The sequence below is a fragment of the Neomonachus schauinslandi genome, chromosome 1 (genome assembly GCF_002201575.2).
Source record: "Neomonachus schauinslandi chromosome 1, ASM220157v2, whole genome shotgun sequence".
Taxonomy (NCBI): Eukaryota; Metazoa; Chordata; class Mammalia; order Carnivora; family Phocidae; genus Neomonachus; species Neomonachus schauinslandi.
The window spans coordinates 194,286,157-194,306,750 of record NC_058403.1 but is presented as its reverse complement, the minus strand read 5'-3'; the positions used below and the strand labels follow the sequence as shown (position 1 = coordinate 194,306,750).

At 57.5% G+C, this 20,594-nt stretch overlaps 1 protein-coding gene across 1 annotated transcript in view; it reads left to right on the top strand.

The window, feature by feature from the left end:
* Positions 1 to 16,023: 16,023 nt before the first annotated feature.
* Positions 16,024 to 20,594, top strand: part of DNAH1 (dynein axonemal heavy chain 1) — a 72,414-nt gene continuing 67,843 nt past the window's right edge. The window contains exons 1-4 of the mRNA XM_021694986.1: positions 16,024 to 16,365; positions 17,320 to 17,392; positions 19,552 to 19,726; positions 20,128 to 20,284. Of these exons, the coding sequence (XP_021550661.1) occupies positions 16,024 to 16,365; positions 17,320 to 17,392; positions 19,552 to 19,726; positions 20,128 to 20,284 (747 nt within the window). The remainder of the gene's footprint in view (positions 16,366 to 17,319; positions 17,393 to 19,551; positions 19,727 to 20,127; positions 20,285 to 20,594) is intronic.

The following is a 20,594-nucleotide window of genomic DNA, read 5'->3' as shown; positions in this document are numbered from 1 at the left end:
CCCCCCGCCCATCCCCCAAAGCGATTTCTGCCAATTAACACATACGGTATTTACTTAATTAGGGTAATGACATAATTAGTATAAGTTGGGCTCCATCGCATGGCTTCAACATGCAATTAAGAGCTGCCAGCGGGAGGCGACATTGTGGAAAAGCTCATTCAGTTTAGGTTCGGGCATGGAGGCCGGAGCAGCTGCCCGTGCTTGGGAGGGAGGCAGCGGCCGCTGTGCGTGGGGGTGACTGCAGGCGGCCTGGAACAGCATAGGACCGGAGAGGCAGTGGGGAGGGGGCGGAAAGGCAGTTTCCAGGGCTGAGGAGTGACCGGACCCCGCCTCCCCCATCACGTATGGACGCTGCCACTCGCACAACCCCAGGACAGGGCAGGAGCCTTGGCTTGGCTGGGGTGACTGAGACTGGGGGCCTGAGCACTCCAGGTCCCTCGGCCCCCAGGGTGTCTCCCTGAGATGCCACCGTTAGCAGGATCTGTCTTTTGTCTTCAGGGCTTTGCTGCTCACAAGAGCCACCGTCTCATACCCACTGGCCTGGTGGCTGCTCATGGTGGCCCTGTGAGGCCACAGACCGGAAGGTCTACTGTTATCCTCATTGGACTCGTAGGGAAACTGAGGCTCAGAGCAAGCAGGTGGTAAAGCCCATCATGGCAGTGCTGACCCTAAGAGGCAGCCCAACATGGCTGGAGACTTCTTGAGCCCAGGTAGATCATCCTCAGGCTCAGGGAGGTCTCCTGCCCTTTAGGCTCCTTTCCCTGGTCGGGGGAGGGGTTCCCCAGACCCCTGCCTCCCCTCCCTTCCACAAGGCTGGGAGGCAGGGCCCGGGCCTTTCCAAGACCATCCATAGCTTTTCTAGGTGGCGGAAGCAGGGAAGAGAGAGGAGATGGGAGACAGTGCCACTGTTGTTCCAAAGGGGAAACTGAGGCTCCGGGACCTGCTCCGGGACCTGCTGTGAGAACCGAAATCAGGCCTCAGCAAACCTACTCCCTGGCAGGCTGAGTCACCTGGGCTATCCTCTCCCTCAGGCCTCAGTTTCCCTGTGAGAAAGGAGAGAGTCTATGATCCATGGTCCCAGACATCCCGGGACTGTCCAGAGCCCCTGGGGATGTGGGACCCACCTTGACATCTATTTAATCCCCTCCTAAATTGTGTCATCACAGATGTCCCTCCCCTTTATGTCCCACTTGAACCCTGCCTGGCTGTCAGGGCCTCTGGGGAGGCAGCTCTAACTGGCATTTCTGTCTGTTCCAGGCTGGGCTCCCTGCCCTTCAGAACTGCGGAGTCCCTGTATCCTTTCTGGGAGGCCTGGGCTCTGGGGGCCATCCTACACTCTCCCACCCAGTGGTGCCTCATCTCATAGGTGATACCTCCAGATGGCCGGACTCTGCTCTTATCTGAGCTGGTCCCAGATCTATATGGTCAGGTTGAGGCTGACTTGTTTGCTCACTGTTGACTCTGGGCCAAGCACCTTGGGCCTGGTTGCTGGGGGGCAGGGATGGGAAGGGATGGGCAGGCAGAGATGAGGGTAAATGCCTCTAGGGACTCACAACCTCAGAGTTCAGACAGACCCAGGTGCAAGAAGTGTCCTCCAAAGGGGAGCCAAGGAAGGTAAGCACCGGGAAGAGCCAAGACTAAGGGTCACACTGCGTAGAGAGATCTGATCTTCTCCCTCACTGGTCAGGAGGGGCAGCACCTGCTGGGCCTGGGGGAGGCAAGGCTTTCAGTCCACAGAGGATGTACTTCAGGTGGGACCAGTGTGAGCAGAGGCTGGGAGGCTAGAGTAACGATGTGGGGATGCCATCTTCAGGCACGACATATTTGGGTGGGCTCTGGGGAGCTTGAGGAAGGGGCTGGGGACCCTGGCTGTTTGTGGGAGGGTCAAGGCATTCCCTCGACATCCATTCAACATAAAGTCCCTTTCGTGTGTTAGGCGTATGATGTTCTAGGTTGGGAATTCAGTAGGGACCAAGACAGATGCAATCCCTGCCCTCATGGATGGAGCCTGTACCCTAGTTGTGAGGGATAGGAAAACAAGAGCAGCGTCATGCAGGTGTGATGCAGAAGATCCTAACACAGTGAGGTGCCAGGGCTGGGGGACACTTTAGTCTGTGGGGCCAGGGAAGCCTGCAGTGACATTTAAACCAAGATCTGAGGGATCCAGAGACTGGGGGAAGAGCATTCCAGGCAGAAGGAGCAGCAAGTGCAAAGGCCCTGAGGCACTGAAGGACAGCTCACATGACTGGGGCAAGGAAAAGAGGAGAAAGGAGGTGGATGACACCTGGGAGGCAAGCAGGCATCTACAGGTCAGGCTGAGGCCCATGGATTTCATTCTGTGTGTGACAGGAAGTCATTAAAGGGTTTTAAACTGGGGAGTGACCCCCCCCCACCCCGGGAGTGATTTTTAAAAATCACTATGGCAGTGGTGTGGAGGCTGGAAGACCAGGGCAGAGCTGGGACAGGATGGTGGCTAGGACCAGGATGCTTGCTGGGAGGTGATGGGAAGATGGTATCCGGGATGTTGTTTGGAAGCCGGACTAACAGGGCTCCTCCTGAGTGTTGGCTGTGGGGTGTGAGGGAGGGTTGTCAGGGCAGCTCTTCAGTTCCTGGCTTGGGCACATGAGCCAACGGTGTGGCCATTTTCAGAAGAGGGGAATGCTGGGAAGAACTAGCTGGTGACAGGGAGATTGAGGGCTGGAGGCACCAAGGAAACAGTTGTCGGGTTTAAGTCTGGAGTCCCAGAGACAGAGAGAGGGAGCTCATCCATATTTAGCGGAGACACAAGACCCAAGGTCCCCAGTCAGCTCTAGGAGCCCAGAGATTCAAACAAGCCAATCATCTGGAGGTCTCCAGAAGGGAGGTAGGGGCCAGTTGGGAAGGACCCTGCTCTCAATGCCTCCCCCATATCTGCCCGGTGAGCCAAGACCACCTCACCCCACCCCAAAGCTGGAGAAATAAGCTGATTCCACAAACTTGGCTTTCCTGAGCCAAGGCCCAAATGGGCTGGAAGGTGTTGCCATGGAAACCCTGGAGGCCAGCTGTCCAGGTAACCGGGCCTCGTGCCCACCTTCACAGGACCCCATCATGCCTTAAAGTGCTCCTTCAGAGTGTCTGGGACTACCTCCCCCTCTATCATCACAAGTTAGCTGTGTGTCCTCAGGTAAGCCTCCGACCTCTCTGGGCAGTGGCCTCCCCATCGGAGGCAGTTGGAGGAGTAATTCCCTTCAGCTCCAGCTGAGGCAGGACAGGCAGAATGATGGGGCCGGGGGAGAGGGCACTGTCCCCACAGGCGTGGCCTGTGGCCCCTGCCTCACTCCCCCGCCCAGACTCCCAGTTCCGTGGGGCCCACTCGCGGCAGGCAGGCATCACTCCTGGGTATCCCCTCTGCAGGGCGAGGAGGTGGCTGCCGAAGCCATCCTCCACGTCCCTCGCTCCCCCCATGCCAAGCACATCAGGGGATAATTAAGTAAAAATAGGCCTTCCGACCAGTGTAGCTCATTAAGGCCTAATTAAGTTAATTAGTTCCAGGTGTGGATGGCGAGGCTCAAGTGAGGCGGCGGCTGTTCGCTGTAATTGCATTTTCGAAGCGGCAGTGACGGCAGAGGCGGTGGCTTCCTCCGAGGCCTGGAAGCCCGCCAGGAAGTTCGACAGGCTGCCGCTGAGCTGGGAGGGGGGGGAAGCCCAGCAGGCCTGGACCACCCGCAGAGAGCAGTGGCCCAGGTTCAAGGTCAGCCAGGCTCAGGGAAACCTGCACTCAGCCTTGCTAGCTCTTCTCTCCGCAGGGGTGCGGGGGGGGCTGGGAGACTGGGCGGGGGCGGGGCACAAAGTCACTGGCGGGCATCGTCCCCACTGGCCGAGTAGGGTGGGCCCGCTGTGGCTTGTCCTTTGGATTCCCTCACGCCCCATGGCGGTCCCCACGAAATGGCTTTGCTGAAGGGGGACGTGTGACTCAGAGGGAGGCAGCCGGTCGGACCTGTAGGAATCCACCTAAGCCACCCTCTCCATTTGGCTCGAATCCCTACTCTGGTTCCTTTCTCCTGCAGGCGTGTGGCTCTAAGTGATGCCCTGTCTCTGCAGTTCAGAGTGGGAGTGGGGCCGCTCAAGTCTGGGGTCTCTTCAGGGGACCTGCTGGCCCCTTCAGTCTCCTGCCCAGTTGTCTCCCCAAGCCCACTTCCTGCCCCAGCTTCAGGACGGCCCTGCCAGCCGTGGTCCCATCCCATTCACTCATCCATTTGGCTGTGGCTCACTGGGCCTCTCCTCTGTGCCAGGCAGCGGGGCCAGGGCTGGGAACGCAAGGCTGGCTGAGGCAGGTTGGACCCTGCCCCATGGCACCTTTGGTGCCTCGGAGGAGGCAGACCTAATGGCCCTGGCCACACAGTATTGTCAGACCTGGGAGGAAAGCTGAGGCGCTGTGAACACGATCCAGGTGAGGAGGGGGTCAGGCAGCTGGTGTGTGCCAGAAACTACAAGGGCCTCCTTCTGGTCAGAGGGAGTGTGGAGAATGAGGGGCCCTATCAGGGAGGGGCCAGGTGGGCCGTGGAGGGGTCTAAGGCCAGGGAGGAGTGGCTGGACTTGAGGGGGCTTGTAGTAGGGGTGGGATTTGGTGCACTGGTTGTGGCTGGAAGGGGCAGGCAAAGAAGAGCCCGCAGCCCCCAGGGGAGGGGCTCTGGGAGTGAGGTTGGCTTCTGAGGCCCCATGGGGCCGGGACTAGGGTGAGGCAAGTAAAGTGCCTAGGATGCAAAATTGGGGGCATTCACTCCCAGCCTTGTGTCCCCATCTGTGCCCTGTCCCTGGTCCTCTGAAATTTCTCACTAACAAAGTGGAAGCCACCCTGAGGGTTGGGGCAAGAGGCATAATTCTGGACAGGGTGCTCCCCTCTGTCCTTTAATCCCTACTTGGGAAGTGCTGCCTTCTCTGCACCCTCCAGGCTGGGGTGGGGCTGGGATTGACACCTTAGGGTCTGACATGTTCGGGACAGGTACTCCATTTCCATTCTGATGCTCAGTGACAGGTACCCCATCTGGCTTCTTCCTGCATGCCTCTCATGGCAGGGAACTCCCTGCCACCTTGGCTCCAGCCATTATAAAAAGTGTTTTACCAGGGCGCCTGTTGGCTCAGTCAGTTAAGCGTCTGATTCTTGATCTCAGCTCAGGTCTTTTTTTTTTTTTTTTTTTTTTTTAAGATTTTATTTATTTATTTGACAGAGACACAGCGAGAGAGGGAACACAAGCAGGGGGAGGGGGAGAGGGAGAAGCAGGCTTCCCGCCGAGCAGGGAGCCCGATGTGGGACTCGATCCCAGGACCCTGGGATCACGAGCTGAGCCGAAGGCAGACGCTTAACGACTGAGCCACCCAGGCGCCCATCAGCTGAGGTCTTGATCTCAGGGCCGTGAGTTCGAGCGCCGTGTTGGGCTCCACGCTGGGTGTGAAGCCTACTTAAAAAAGAATATTTTTTGTTTTGTTTTTTTTAAAGATTTTATTTGTCAGCACAAGCACGGGGAGCGGCAGACAGAGGGTGAAGCAGGCTCCCCGCTGAGCAAGGACCCTGATGCAGAACTCTTTCCCGGAACCCTGGGGTCATGACCTGAGCTGAAGGCAGATGCTTAACCAACTGAGCCACCCAGACATCCCTAAAATAAATAAATAAATAAACAAATTTTACCCTGAGCTCAAAAACCCTGAGCCTCGCAATGTCTTCTATCTAACAGTGGTCTCAGCTCTGCCTCTGACCGGTTCCCACCCCTCTGGTGGGTCTGCTGATCTCCTTTCCCAAGACAGCTTAACCTCTCTGAGCTTTAGTGTCCCCACCTTAAAAGGGGAAATAATTCTAGTCACCACCTTCTAGGGCTGGCGTGAGGATTAATGACACGATGTTCGGGGCGCCTGGGTGGCTCAGTTGGTTAAGCGTCTACCTTTGGCTCAGGTCCTGGGATCAAGCCCTGCTCAGGGAGTCGTCTTCTCCCTCTCCCTCTGCACAGCACCCACCCCGCCCCCGCCTTGCCCTGCTGACTCATGCTCTCTCTCTCTCTGACAATAAATAAATAAAATCTTAAAAAAAAATGACATGGGGGCACCTGGGTGGCTCAGTAGCTAAGCGTCTGCCTCCGGCTCAGGTCATGATCCCAGGGTCCTGGGATCGAGCCCCACGTTGGGCTCCCTGCTCAGCGGGAAGCCTGCTTCTCCCTCTCCCACTCCCCCTGCTTGTGTTCCCTCTCTCTCTCTGTCAAATAAATAAAATCTTTAAAAAAAAAAATGACATGATGTGCATAAACCTCGGGACACATGCTAATTCCTCAATAATGGGTCGCTAACTCCTAACAACCCTGAACAACTACATAGGGTGATGCTGTCTTCCTCCTGGCCCGGGCTGCCGGTGATGTAGCCTCAGCCTCGGCCCCAGAACTCCCCTGTCGGCCTCAGGAGGCAGGCTCTGCTCTGTCCCTCTCACATCCAGCCCAGACACAGAGCTAAACCCAGAGGAAGATGTTCGTGGGGAAGAGGAAGTAACGTCTTCCTGAGATGGCCGAGGGGTACTGAGATGTGAGACACCTGCCCTGCTGGTTCTAATCGGTTCTCTGCTCAGAATGCACTCCGGCTGCACGAGCAGCCTTGGCCCCTCCTCTCTGGCCCCCTTCTCCTCAAGTCTCTCATTCAGGGGGACCGGTGGTGGCTGAGAAGGGGGGGGACGCAGACCGACCTGGACTGAGATGTCTGCCAGTAGGCGTCTCTGGGGCACATCACTGGGACTCCTCATATCTGTGGCGCTGTCCCAGGGGAGGGGGTCTCTCCCGAGCCTGAGGTGCCTGCAGAGCCCTGGATCCCATGGAGGCTGGCAGTCCCTACAGCAGCTCACTCCACATAGCGCAGTGGTGCGGATCATTCTCAGGGCACCCATGAGACTGGAATCCCTGACTCCCCTCAAGAATCAGAAAACCCAGCCCAGGAAGGAAGGGCACGTGGTGCTGTAGCCTAATCCCTAACGCCATCCTGGGACCCTCCTCTGTGCTCTCCCGTTCCAGGAACCATGTGCACAGCCAGCCCCCGCCCCACGGCTCTCTGCTTCAGCTCAGGGCGTCATTCCCTGTTGACAATCAGGGCTTGTCTCAAGGGACTCCTTTAGATTTAAGACTGCAGTGGTCATGCTCACCAACTCCTGGGGACCCGGGACCTCCAGATTCTTGTCTGAGGGAAAAGAACACCACTGAGGAGGAACCAAGGGTGCAAAGGCCCAGAGCAGTGAGGACGGGTGGATGCAGGGCTGCCTAGTTCTGGGTACCAGGGGTGATGCTGGGGGAGCAGAGGATGGGGGGTCTTTGTGGGGCTGGGCAAGGAGCTTTGTGCAGAGTAGGTCTTTCTCCTTCTCACTCCGTCTATAGGAGGGAGGGTTTGCTGTTACTGCAGACCCACCTTGTTTTTATAGACTGGGGCTCCAAGAGAAGAAGGGACTTGCCCAAAGTCACATAGCAGGTGGGACCTGGGCCACCACAGCTGGCTCCCACTCCTGCCAAATCCTGGTGGCCAGGCTCCTCCCAATGGCGCTCATCAGAGGAGAGACCACCTAACCTCCTGAGGCTCAGTTTTGTTTGATTTGAGAGCCAGCCTTGAGGTCCTGGGTCCCCCAGGAGGTCTCATTAACTGTGGCCTGATTCAGGCCAAGGCCCAGCTTTGCTGTGTGTCTCAGTTTCCCCAGTTGTACGGGGGAGTTAAAAAATCAACTCAGGTTTGGCCTGGACTCTTTTGCCCCCCGCTCCCGGTGCACCAGGGGAGATAGGTGGTCTATAGCTCCATGCACAGATAGGAAAATGAGGTGCAGGGAAGGGATAGGAGCACCTGGGGCGCAGGTCACCCCCAGGCCTGTTGACCCAGCTCCGAGGGTGTGGTCAGAGGCCAGGAGAGGAGGCTGCAGCCTTGGTGGCCAGAGAAGCCCAGGCTTTTTGGTCTCCATTGTCCTTTAACCTGCCCTCCAGCCCCCTCTGTCTTGGGTTCACAGCTCCACCCCTGCAGAGTGCATCTCCCCCCCTCCCCCAATTATGACTGGTCACAAAAGCTGGACTGTGACCAGACAAAGGGATAGGGATGAAAGTGCTGGTTGTCATGGCAACCTGGAGGGTTGCTGGGACCCAGGGGAGGGGCTTGGCTGTGTGCCTGAGTCCAGGCATCTGGATGACCTTTGAGCATAAGCCAGGGTGGCCCAGGGGCTCACAGGGCTTCCCCTCCTGTTTCAGGCCCACCAGAACTGGGCGCACAATGGCAACCTCACCCCCTCCGCGGCAGCACCTGCTCCCTGCGCCTCCCTTGGTGGCCCCATTATCCTGCACCTGCTGCCCTCCCCCACATCCGCTCCCCAGCCCAGGCGCTCTTCCCAAGGTGCTCCCTGCCCATCCCCAGGCCCAGCTGCCTGCTCTGAGGGCCAGCCAAGAGGGGCCGTGGAACCAGGAGGGGTCCCAGGGAGAGCCCTGGGGAAGGACGGAGGGTCCAGCTGCCAAGGCAGCTCTGCCTGACCAGCAGTGTGTGTGCCCATGACAAGGCCTCCTTTGGGCCTCAGTCTCCTCACCTGTAAAATGGGAATAGCCATTTCTGCCCTCAGGACCTCCAAGAGTAAGTTTCTCTCTGCTTGGAAGGAGATCTGAGGCCAGGATATCGCCAGAGCTGGATCAAGGTAGACAGCGAGGTTGGGAAGAGCAGAGGGAAGGGGTTGTCTTGGGCCATACTCTCAGGGCCACCTCTGTTAGAACACTTGGAGACCTGAATGCCCTCCTGCACACTTAAGGACCACAGCTTGGAGAGGGAGATGACACTTTCCAGGGGACCCTCTGGGGTAGAGGGGATCTGGGCAGGGAACCCATCAGTGCCAGGTTCTTGAGTGGCCTATCAGGAGTACTAGGGACCACCCCCCCACAACAGGAAGAATGCATGCTCCCAGGGGATGGCCTGAGGGGTCTCTGGTAATCCAGTTCAGGTGGGGAAACTGAGATCCTAGGAACTGTAGTGTCTGGCTCTCTGGTATCCTACCACCAGATGGTAGAATGGAGGGACAATGGAGCCGAAGAAGTGGGATGCCTGCCAATGTCCCCACTGCTCCTGGAAAGGATGGGGGGTCCCCATGGCAACTGGTTTTTGTCTTGTGACCCACATTCTTGTGGCTCCCTATATCCTATGCACCAGCCCCAAGTTCCCCTCATACTTGGGGCAAGGCCCTTCCCTTCTTCCCCCCTCAGTTTGCCTACCTGGAGTGTGGGAGCAGATTGCCAAGGAGGCTGTCAGCTCTAGCTGCTGCCCTGCTGTGTGAACGCCCCCTGCTCATCACACGCTGGCCACTGATGGCTGCCCCCTCCTCTCTGCTAATGAGGAATTCCCTTTCTAGAGGGGGGGAACCTTATTGTGTCAAACCTTATTGACCTGTCTGGAATTCCTTACACACTCCCTCCCAGAGGTGTGGCGGGAGTGAAGCTTTTGCCAGGAATGGAGGCATTTTGGGGCACGGCAACAGTCCTGGTGTCCCTCAGACCATTCCATACAGGTGGCCCCGGTGCGGGCCTCGGCACGTTCTGTGTACCCCACTGTGCAGATGGAAAAACTAAGACCTAGCAAGGGAAGAGACTTGCCAGGGAGTTGGCAGCAAAATCCGGGCCTCCTGCCCTGTTCATAGAACTTTCTAGGGGTGGGTCAGAATGGCAGTCTGGTTTCCAGACTCAGTAAACTCAGGCTCCCTGGAGGAGTGGGGTGGGGGCCCTCGGTGGGTCATGGAGCCGAGATGATGAGGCCAGTCCCGGTCTGCCGCCGGTGTGCACTGAGTTCCTTGGGGCCAAGGGGAAGTCAGAGGCACTGATTATGACAAAGAGCAGCCTGTGTAGCTCCTCGGGGCCCCATGGAAATTCCTGTGGAAGATATCACTGTCTGGGGGCCTATCACTTGGCCCCCCTCCTGGCTCCTGCTCCTAGAGAGCAGAGCCTCAGCATCCTGGACTCTGTTCTGGGGCATGGTCTGGAACTGCAGGTCAAAGGGGGGTAGGCTGGGGAGAGGGGTGTGACGGTGGGGTTGTGTGCAACTGGGCTACTATTGGTGGCCAGCATCTCCAGATGTGGGTTGCTCCGTTTCCTAGTCACCCCCTAAGGGCTCTTTCGGGACTGATGGACTGGCAGGGCTGCTGGGAAAAGCAGCACCACACCCCCCACCATCCCTGCTGTTCAAGCCCACCCTCCAGTTGGGTGACCCAGCAGTGACCAATGTCTGGTTGCCTACTAAGTGGTACTGGCCATGGTCCTCTGGGCCCCTGAGGAGAGTATAAGTGTGTAATGTGGGCTGAGGCAATCAGGGAGGGCTTCCTGAGGAAGTGTAGCCTGAGACGGGATGGGAAGTTGTAGAGAAACTGAAAGAGGGAGGAAATTCCAGCTGGGAAGCTCCACGTGAGTCCAGGTGGGAATGGCTTTGGGCTGGGGGCCAGGATGAGGACTGAGCCTTCATGGGGGTCCTCAATCTTCCAGTCCCCCAGGAACTCCTACTCCTCCCTGAGCTCTGGGCTTTTAAGGTCTTGTCTGTCAAGCTGACCTCATGGATCAAAGGAGAATTAATTTGTCTCCATTTTTATTCATCAAAGAAAATGCTGGTCAGAGCTGCTGAAACTAGCTGGCCAATGGCAGAGAGGGGGAGGATCAGAGGAGGCCTAGGGAGAGGGTGAACCCCGGACCTCAAACCCCAGTCCTCTGAAAGCCCCCATGCCTGTGACTCAGTTTCTCTCAGCAGCAGCTCAGGGCTCCTGGCCTAGAAAACCAGAGGGAGATCCTGGGGGGCCCAAGAGGCTGCCTGGGGGCAGGTGGGGAGCGGATAGCTCCAGCCATCCTGTCTGGATGCCTGTCGCCCTCTGTTCCGGCTCATTCTGCCTCCTATTCACGTGGGGCTTTCATCTGTGCAGCCGGTGAAGCATTGCTCCTAGCCTCAGCACCAGCAGCAGGAAGGCACAGGGGAGGGGCAGCCCAGACCTTCCATGCCCTCAGACTTCCTGCCCGAAAGGCGTGTCTGCCCAAGCCCGAAGCTTCCAGCCCACCAGAGATGGGGTAGAGAACAGCCCCCACCCCAACCCGCCATGCACAAGCTCTTGAAGGAACCCAGTCTTCCCTATTTCAACAAGAGCAAGACTGGCTTCCCTTCCAGCCCATGCAGGGCAGAAGACTGCCCTCCCACAACAGGAGGGGCAGGGGCCCAGGCTGGGGTCATGTCTAAGCCCCTTGTTCCAACCTCAGGGAACAGGTAGGTGTGGCGGCCTTCAGGGCAGGGCAGGAAGAGCAAAGCCTGAGCCCGTGTCAAACCACTGGGGAAGTTGGAGGCAGTAGAGGGTGGACATCTGAGACCCAAGAGAGCAGGACTGACCCCAGTGTCCTGCCAGGGAGGGAGGGAGGCAGTCATACCCACTGCCCACACCTGTAGATGGGCCAAGTGGAGCCGGCAGGATTTCTGGGAGAAGAAGCAACCCCTGGCCCCCACGCCCCCAGGGACACAGCGGTGACCACCTCGTGGTGGGGGGAGTGAGTGGATCTGTGGGCTCGGCCTTCTGAGAGCGGACCCTTCCTGCAGTGGCCTATCCATCTGTCTGGCAGCCATGGCCCCTGTGATGTCATCAACCCACTGCGTTGCTTGGCAACTTTCCAGGATTAGCACTCTGCCCCTGTCATCCCTGACGTCCCACCATGGGCTGATGTTGCCCTGGCAACCCGGATGGGTACTGCAGCTTTTTGGACAGCTGTACCCAGGGTGGGGAGTGCCAGGAAAAGCGGAGAAGCAGGTGCCTCTCTATGGGCCGAATAGGGTACACAGCCTATCCCCAGACCCACAAAGGAGCCAGGCTGGCCCTAAACAGGGCTTTGAGGGTCCTTGTCTTCTCAAAGAGCTATGGCCACCTTTGCCTCCAGTCCCCCTCATACCCCTTCCTTCCTTCCGCAATGGTCACTGAGCACCTACTGTGTGAATGCCAACAAGAAAAGCAAAGAACACCACAGTCTGGTCTTAGGAAAAGTTGCACCAGCATTGGGTCTTGAAGGATGAATAGGAGTTGGCCAGGAGTAGGAGTTGGTGGAGAGAGGTGTTCCGGACAGAGGAAGCGAAGCCTGTGCAAAGGCCAAATCACTGTCTCCAGCCACAGCTTACACTCTGCCTCTGGGGTCCTCATGGCCTGCCCTCTCTGGCTCTCCCATTCAACAAGAGACTTTAAGGTAGAATCCAGTTCAAATCTGAAAGCTTAGTGCCCAGCTCCGACTTGGCATTGCTAAAAGGTCAAATAAAATTGGACATTTGTCTAATGAACCTCAAGTCCTACCACCTCCCCCAACACCAACCTGCCTTACCAAGCCTCAGTTTCCCCATCTGCAAAATGAGGCCAACTCTGAGAAAGCTCTCTGGCTAAGGGTTCTCAGGTTGAGGTGGGATGGTTTTTAAATTTTCTTTTGGGTTGTAACCCACCTCTTACCCTTACAGAAAAAAAATGTTAAGACTAGTACAGTGGACATCTGTAAACTTTCACATTTCTCAATTGTTAGTATTGGACCACTTTTGTTTCATCTCCTCTCTATACTTATCTATATATAAATTTAGCTGAACCATTTGAAAGGAAGTCACAGCAGCGGACATCCTGACATTTGTCCTGAAATTCTTCAGCCCACATCGGCTAAGACAAAGACAGTCTCCTGTATAACTACAATACCATTTTTCACATCTAAGAAAATTAACAGAAATTCAATAACCAGGACAGACAGGAGGATCAAAGCCTGAACCCATGCCAGGTCCTTGGAAGAGATGCGCACTTGAGGCCAGAGATGGGGGGCAGGAGCACCCACTGCCCACCCTGAGGAGGTTGAGGAGGGGTTGTAGTCCGGGGGTGGTGGTGGTGGTGGTGGTGGTGGTGGTGGTGGTGTGTGTGTAAGCTGAGCCGCCAGAGAACAGAAGCGACCCTTTCCGTAGCGACCTGACCATCTGGCTCGCAGCTGTGGCTTAGATACGAACTTCCTCAATTATTACCCCCAAATTATTTACATAACTTTAATTTTTATTTTATTTATTTTTACAAGGATTCAATCAAAGTCCTCGCACTGCGTTTGGCTGTTTTGTCTCTTACTCTAGAAGAGTCCGGGAGGGGAGATGGGTAACGGAGCCTGGGTTGGACAGCCTAGAGGGCGGCCACTGTCCCCAAGCCGCCGTCCTGGGGAGGAAAGCCGCGAGCGCAGGGCGGGAGGAGTGTCGGAGACGCGGCGTGCAGACCCCGGGGGCTTCCGCGGACGGAAGTCCCGCCCGCCGCGCGGATGGTCCCGCCCCTTAGCAACAGGCCCAGCGTCCCTCCCTAGAGACGGGTCGCCTGACCCCACTCTTGCTCGTTGGAGCCGGTAAGTGGGTGGCGCCGAGGGTCGGCAGGGCGAGACGCGGCAGGGGCACCTCGACTAGGCGCAGAGGGCGAGTGGACGGGAAGGAGGACGCCCTCCTGGCGCAGGGTCCACGTTCCTGCCTACGAGTCTGCGCACCCGGTTTCCCCAGCGTTGGCCCGTGGGAAAGGAGTGGGGCGCACTTACAAACAACCTGGCAGGTAAGTCCTGTACTTACTAGGCCGGTGTTTTGCCCCTCCCCCCTCATGGCGAGGCTGGAGCCACACTCTACCCCCGCTCCCCGCCCTGCAGGGAAGGAGCCCACCTCCTCACCAGCCACTCAGTCCCTCTCCTGACGCCACTGCGTCCGGTCCCCTTAGTTCTCCCTGTCTCCACATATAAATCCGCAGAGTACCGCTGCACCTGTCTCAGGGTGGTTACAGACATCAACTTCCTTTCTTGCTTGACTCACTCCACATTCATTCATGAAATCACTTGGCAAGAACTTTTCTAGGCACCTATGGTGTCCTTTAAGCCACAGATCGCCTTATTAGATGACACCTAACCTAGAACCTGGTGTGGGGAACAGATGCAGGATCTTCATTGAATCAATACACACTCGCTTTGTAGAACCTCAGGGCTCCTCGGTGCACAGTTTGAGAACCACGGTTGTGGTGCTTAGGGACATGGACCTTTGGGTCAGCCAGAAGCGAAGACCTCCGTTTCCATTTTGGTTCTCCCAGTTCTTGGCTGTGTGTCCTTTGCAAGTTTCTTGTCTTCTCTAGACCTTAGTTTCCTTGTTTGTGGATTAGTGATGAGAGTAGTATTTGTTGTGGGGATCCAAAGCCCTTGTTCATTTGTGTCCAGCCAGCCAGTGCCCTGTGGGTGGTTGGGTCACATGGGGTTGAATGACAGTGACTGCACCCTGAAGCTTCCTCTAGCCAAGCTATTAGGACTCCCAGGTGATCTGACTGGGGAGAAAGAATACCTTGGGTTTAAATTCCACCAGCGCCTCTTGCTGGCTGTCTGAACTTGCGCAGGTCTCTTAACCTCTCTGAGCCTCATTTTCCCCAGCTCTGAGAAAGGAGGATAGTCTCAGTTCTCACCTCAGAGGTTTCAATGAGATGTTGCACAAACTACATCTAAGCCTCTGATAGCACGCCCCGTTGCAGACACTGTGCCTGCCGGGGCCTCCCCCGCCATCTTACTGGCCAGTTTCCTCATGCAAATAGGGGAGAGTGCCCAGAGTGACCTGCAGAGGCTTGCCGGCAATGGTGCCGTCACGCTCTTGCCAGCCCTGCTCGTTTCCACGCAGACGCAGGCATCTTGGGGCTGACAGGAGATAGAGGTGTGTCTGTCTGTCTGTCTGTCACAGGTCCTGTGCACCCAGCAATGTACAGGTGCTCAGAGCTGGGGTGGGATGGGAAGGGAGCCTTGGATCTTTGTAAAGCGCTGAGGGATGGAGGGGAGACAGGATTCTGGGTTTGCAACTCACTCTCATGCCTTCCTTCCTGGGATGTGCCTGGATGGGTTTCCCATTGCCAATCTGCTCAGAGGGAGAGGGCTCATAGGAGCAAAAACTGCACCCCACCCCCCCCACCCCCCCATCACAGGCTCCTTTTGCCTCCAGCAACATTGTGCTTTCCTGGACATTTCTGCCTCTGTTATCTTGGCCGAGCCTGACGACACACCAGCTCAGCAGCCAAAAATATTCAAGCACATTTGAGAGCTGGGCAAACCAGGGAGTAGGATGCCCTCCTGTGGAGTGGGGTCCCCGACCTCTCCAAGAGCTGCTCTGTTGGGTGATTTTGTTCAAAGATGAACAGACATCTGTGGGTTTGCAGCCATGATGGGGCTGAGCCCCAGTGGGTCCCCTGTCCTTTAGGGTGCTCTGGGAAGGGCTGGTGACTGTCAGGAGGATAGGCCAGCCTCAACAATGTTTTTGGCAACTGCCCCGGGAGGTGGCTGGCCACCAGGGAGTGGATTCAGGGAGCTTAGTTCTGGTAGGCCACGCCTGACTGGCTAGGAGGTGGTCAGCCTTTGGGCTCAGAGTTTGGGGCTTCCTGCCAGAGCCCCATCTGCCTTTCATGGGCCCTAAAGTGGCCTTGCCAACTCCCCACCCCCTTTTTAGAAATGGACTCAGCAGCTGCCGGAGGCTTCAGCACTGCTGGGGTAGCTTTGATCCAGACAGTCCTGGCTGCCCACCCCGGGGGGCCTTTCAGATCAATCCAGGCAGGATTCCCCTGCAGGGATCCAACAGGAAGCCTACACCAGCCAGGTGCACCTGGTGGCTAAAATGGAGATGACAGAGCACGACACACCCAGCCAACAGAGCCCCCTGCACCACAAGCTCCTGGCTACAGGGGGTGGGGAATGGGATGGGGCCGGGGGAGAGGGCGTTGCTTGGGTCAGGGTATCCTTTTGTTAAGACATTTCTCACGTGCAACATCCAGGGAAGGCCCTGCTGTCTCCCAAGTGGGCCTGCCTGCCACTGTGTGTCTGTCCAGATTAGGAGACCACTCTCTCCCTCCCCAACCCCTGCGTGGGGGGCTGTGGCTTGTTGCAGGATGCAGACAAGGTGTCCCTGTATCCTGGTGCCCCTGGGGGCTGAGCAGAAGCTGGCAAGATCCCAGTGATGCCAGTATCTTCTCCTAGGAGCGCCCCGAGAAGCAGCATGGAGCAGCCTAACAGAGAAGGCCAGAGCCCCGGAAGGACCCCTCAGAGCCCAGAGTGCGATGGTACTCCTGTGGGCCAAGAGTGTAGTCTGAAGAGGACCCGTGCAGACCTAGAGCATAACCTGGGGAGGATTCTTCTGGGACCAGATTTTGGGTCGGAGAAGCCTCTTCCAAGCGCTGACCCCAATCCCCTGCCTTTGCCCCTATCCCCACCCACGCTCTCAGACTTGGGGCAGCCCCGGAAGTTGCCCCTGACAGGCACTGATAAGAAGTACCCCCTGATGAAGCAGCGTGGGTTCTACTCTGACATCCTCAGCCCTGGAAGCTTGGATCAAATTGGGGTGAGTGTGGTAGCTGTCCCCTCCAAGTCCAAGCCGTCCTGTGGGTTCCAGTCATCCCTCCTTCCCTCCTTCCTTCCTTCCTTCCTTCCTTCCTTCCTTCTTTCTCTCCATCTAGCCATCTGTCTGTCTAGTAATTTGTCCATCCATCCACCCCTCCATTCTTCTGACCGTCCATCCATCAGTCCCTCCGTCTATTTGTCTTCTCATTCAACAGTTCATTACCAAGTATCTCCTGTGACAGGCCCTGGACTGAGCACTGGTGACAGTGAGGATGAGACATCCATGTCCCTTCTGTCATGGGGCAGTAGCTTTGGTGGGGGAGTCCTCCCCCAGCTCTGGTTGGGGAGGGGTTCCTTAGACAAGGTGGCATACTATGTGTTTACTGGGTGGTTGGCAGGGGGCTTGAGGACCCTGACAGAGGCCATGGCCTGTGTAGAGGAGGAGGAAAGAAGGTGACGGGACAGATGAAGGCTTGGGGTAGGAGGACGCTGGAGAGGGGATAACTAGGGGAGGGTTCAGTGAGCCCCAGAATCCTGGACAGCCTTAGGAAAGTTCTAGCCAGGATGGGTCAAGAGAGATAGGGCAAGGCCCCACTGATCCTCACTATGCTGGGGGTGCCAGAGTTGCCCTTGGTGGGGGAGACATGCACAGAGACACCTGCTGGCCTTGTGGTCCCTCCATCTTGTGGCTCAGCCCCCGGACACAGCAGGAGTGTTCTCAGAGGAAGGAGGGGAGCTGTGCAGGACCAGAAGGGGGTGGGGTTGGGGTGTCCCAGGTGGCTGCAGCTTGCTGTCCACTGTGGCCTCTGAATGAGGAATTGTGAAAACTCACTGGTTCTGCCCCATCCCTGTGCACCCTGGGCTTGGGGGAAACACTTGGTCTTGTGGTCCCTCCCAGGTCCTGCCTGTCCTCAGGATGTTTACACCCCCTCAGAGCTCTGGGATTTGGTTTTAGGAAGTATGCCGTGGTCCCTGCATGAACCAAGACCTCCTGCGACAGGCCGACCTTGACCAGTTTACTCCAAATGGTCAGTGCCCGGAGGGGAGGGGTGGATGAGTGGGTGCATTTAGAAGCGGGGCCTCTGGTCTTAGGGAGATTGTTTCTTCTTGGCTCGGGATCTCAGTTTCCTCAGCTGTAAAATGGGGGTAACAAGACATAAGGTGCTTTGTGAGGACCAAGCTAACGGTTAGTGCTCAGTGAAGCACGGCTTTCTGTTCCTCTTAGCAGAGCTGTCACGAGGGTGCCACAGTGGGCTGGGCTGCTCAGGGCCAGAGCATCCGTTCTCTGCCTGGCTGGAGACACTAGGGTGTTTACATGTGTAAATTCGATTTTCTCCCTCCCCTGGACCATGAACTTGGAGGAGGCCAGGGCTGTGTCTGAGTGGTCCCTGCTGGGACCCCAGCATCTAGAGCAGGGCCTAGCACAGGAGATCTCTGCTGAAGGAGGGAAGGACGACTCTCCTTCCTCTCAGGCTCTGCGCTGAGTCTTGTAAGGTCTGGGACAGGACTGAGGGGTGTGGGGCCGTCTCCAGTGGCTCAGGGGAGAATAGGGTGGCTCTAGGAGAGGCAGCAAGCTCGCTGGGGCCCTGAGTGGTGGGGAGGAACTGGCTGGGGACCCTCCCACCTGGATGGCAGACAGGATCCCTCCTTCGATCAGGCCCAGAGGGCCCAGCTCCAGGAGAGACCTCTTTGCTGGCATCGCCCAGATTAGTCCTCTCAGTGCCCACGAGCTTCCTGGGATCTGGGAAGCCCCAGACGTAGCCCAGGAAATATCACGTGTCTGCACATTCATGCAGTGAGCTGAGGCCCCAGGCTATGGCGCTCCACAGTCTCACAGACGCCTGGGGCTCAGAAACGCTTACAGAGCAGGGATCTGTGGGCCCAGCGCTGCTCCCACCATCGACGGTAGGGCTGGGTGGGGACGCTCAGCAACGCTGCAGCCCCACCTGCCTGAGCAAAAGCAGTCCCCCAGAATGCCACAGGGTGGTGGCAGCCGGCCACAGTCCACTCTGCAGCTGGAAGGCCAAGGGCAGGACTTGAGAAGCCTGCCTGGGACTCATGGGCACAGCAGGGCTGGAGGCCAGGCTTGGTTGTCCTCACTCTGGCTCCTTCTTGGCCCCTGGGTTGCAGGGTTGGGCCCAGAAGCCCGTGCTCCCGGGAGTGGAATGGTGTCATGGACCCACAGGCTCAAAAGCAGATGATTAGGGGGTTGAAAACTGCCTTCTCAGCCCTGCCTTTTTGGCACTGTGGGGTTCCCTGAGAACCTGGCAACTCTGGTAGGAGAGCAGACTTCAGCTGAGAACGGGTGGCCTCTGCTGAGCCTCTCTTCTGTGGAGCCCCAGAGGATAATCCCAAGGTGGGCTGTCTTGCAGTGTGACTACCTCTTGTCTCCGGAGAGGCAGTGAGGCCCAAGGAGCGGGTCACTAGGGCCTCCCAGGAGATTGGACAGGGGCCATCACTGAGCTTTCCTGAGCCCACCCACCTCCTGGGAAAGGTGGCTCATCTCCCGTAGCATATTCCCACACCTCCTTTCCCCACCTCTCGGGACTTTCCTTTATGCTTAATACCCCAAGTCCCGGGCATCCCTCAGTTCCAGGCAGACTGGAATGGTCTCTCCCCACCAGCTGTCCTGCCCCCAGACCTGGAATGGAAGCCTCTGTCTGCCCTGGGTGTCTAAGTAGGGATGGCCATTTTGTGCCTTGAATGTCCCACAGGGCCAGGGTAATGGCGCCACCTGCTCATACCGTGTCCAGGATGCCTTGAGTTTGGAAATGCTCCCAGGGGGTGAATAGCATTCGCCATTGATATGCCTAGGAGGGCCTCTGGAGTAAGGGTGGCAAGGAGCTACCACTCTGCCTTCCTGACCAGTTATAATCCCCACTGGTCATTTGATTTAGCATCTGGCTTGAGCAAAGGCCACTGGTGCGGGGGTGGGTGGTGTGCAAGAGAACGGTTGAGCATGCTGGCTCTGAGCAGGGAGAGCAGGACCAAAACACACCTTCCAGAAGCCCTCATCCCTCCAGGCTTGAGCTCTCTTGGGCGCCTGGTGCCAAATCTGCCTTCTCCTCACCACTGCCAGCCATAGGCAAGCTCTGAGCGTGCATGCCTGGTACCTCGTACTTTGTCTTGGGGCGTACTGGGCCCTGGCCTGAGCCCCTGCCACCCCTGTCTGTGCATCTGCCTGCAGTCAGAACCTTTGAGATTCCTGAGGACATCAAGGAATACCTGGAGCAGCAGTGTATTGGGTCCACCACCCAGAGGCTCACCCAGACTGACTTCCCGCTGCAGGCCTATGAGCCCAAGGTGCAGGTGCCTTTCCTGGTGCTGCCAGGCCAGTGCCCCCGCAAGATTGAGATTGAGAGGTACGGCTGAGTTGGCAGTGGGCGGGCCGGTCCTTTGGGAGGCAACTAGGTGACCATCCTCACGGCAGAGGTTACGAAAATGGGTCTCTGTGTAAATCTTCTAGCCCTTTAGTTTCTTAATAGGAACACATTGCTTTCCTTGCTGTGGAATTGGGGAGCGTGGCCTTTAAGTCACCGTAGTGGAGCTGCCAGGCAGAACAGAGGGCAGCTGGGGCCCAGGACACCAGCCCCACTCACCACACCACTTCCTGATGAGTTCCAGAGGGGCGGGGGAGGGGGGCCTGGGGGCGTCCCTGGGCCACAGCCCTATCCCCCACCACCTTGTGGGCCCTTGCTGGCATCTATGAAGCCGCCTCACTTGAGCTGAGCTGTCATGAGATCCCCTTGTCCCCCTCGGCCAGGAGGAAGCGGCTGTACCTGAGTCTGGACATCGAGCAGCTGCTGGCTCATGAGGGCATTGACTCCAACGCGCTCATGCCCAGGCACCCAGATCCCCACAACCCCCAGACCATTGAGCAGGGCCACGACCCGCTCTTCCCCGTCTATCTCCCGCTGAAGGTGAGCCTAGTTTCCATAGAGGGCTGACGGTCAGGGGTGGAGGACTACAGGAGCCCGGCTGAGGGGTCAGATCCCAATCCTAATCCCAACCCATGACAGTCCTAAGCACTCACTTATCAAGCATAATTGGAGCCCCCTGCCAGGGGTTTTGAGCATCCTCGGCTGGGGCAGGAGGGGCCCAGAACCCCTGAGATGCTGACTCTGCTTCTTCCTTGGGAGCCTGGGGAAGCTGTGTACACAATCTCTGCCTACCCTGCTCCCTCACCACCTCCAGGCACCAGAAGCAGCCCAGCTGAACAGACCTCCCTGA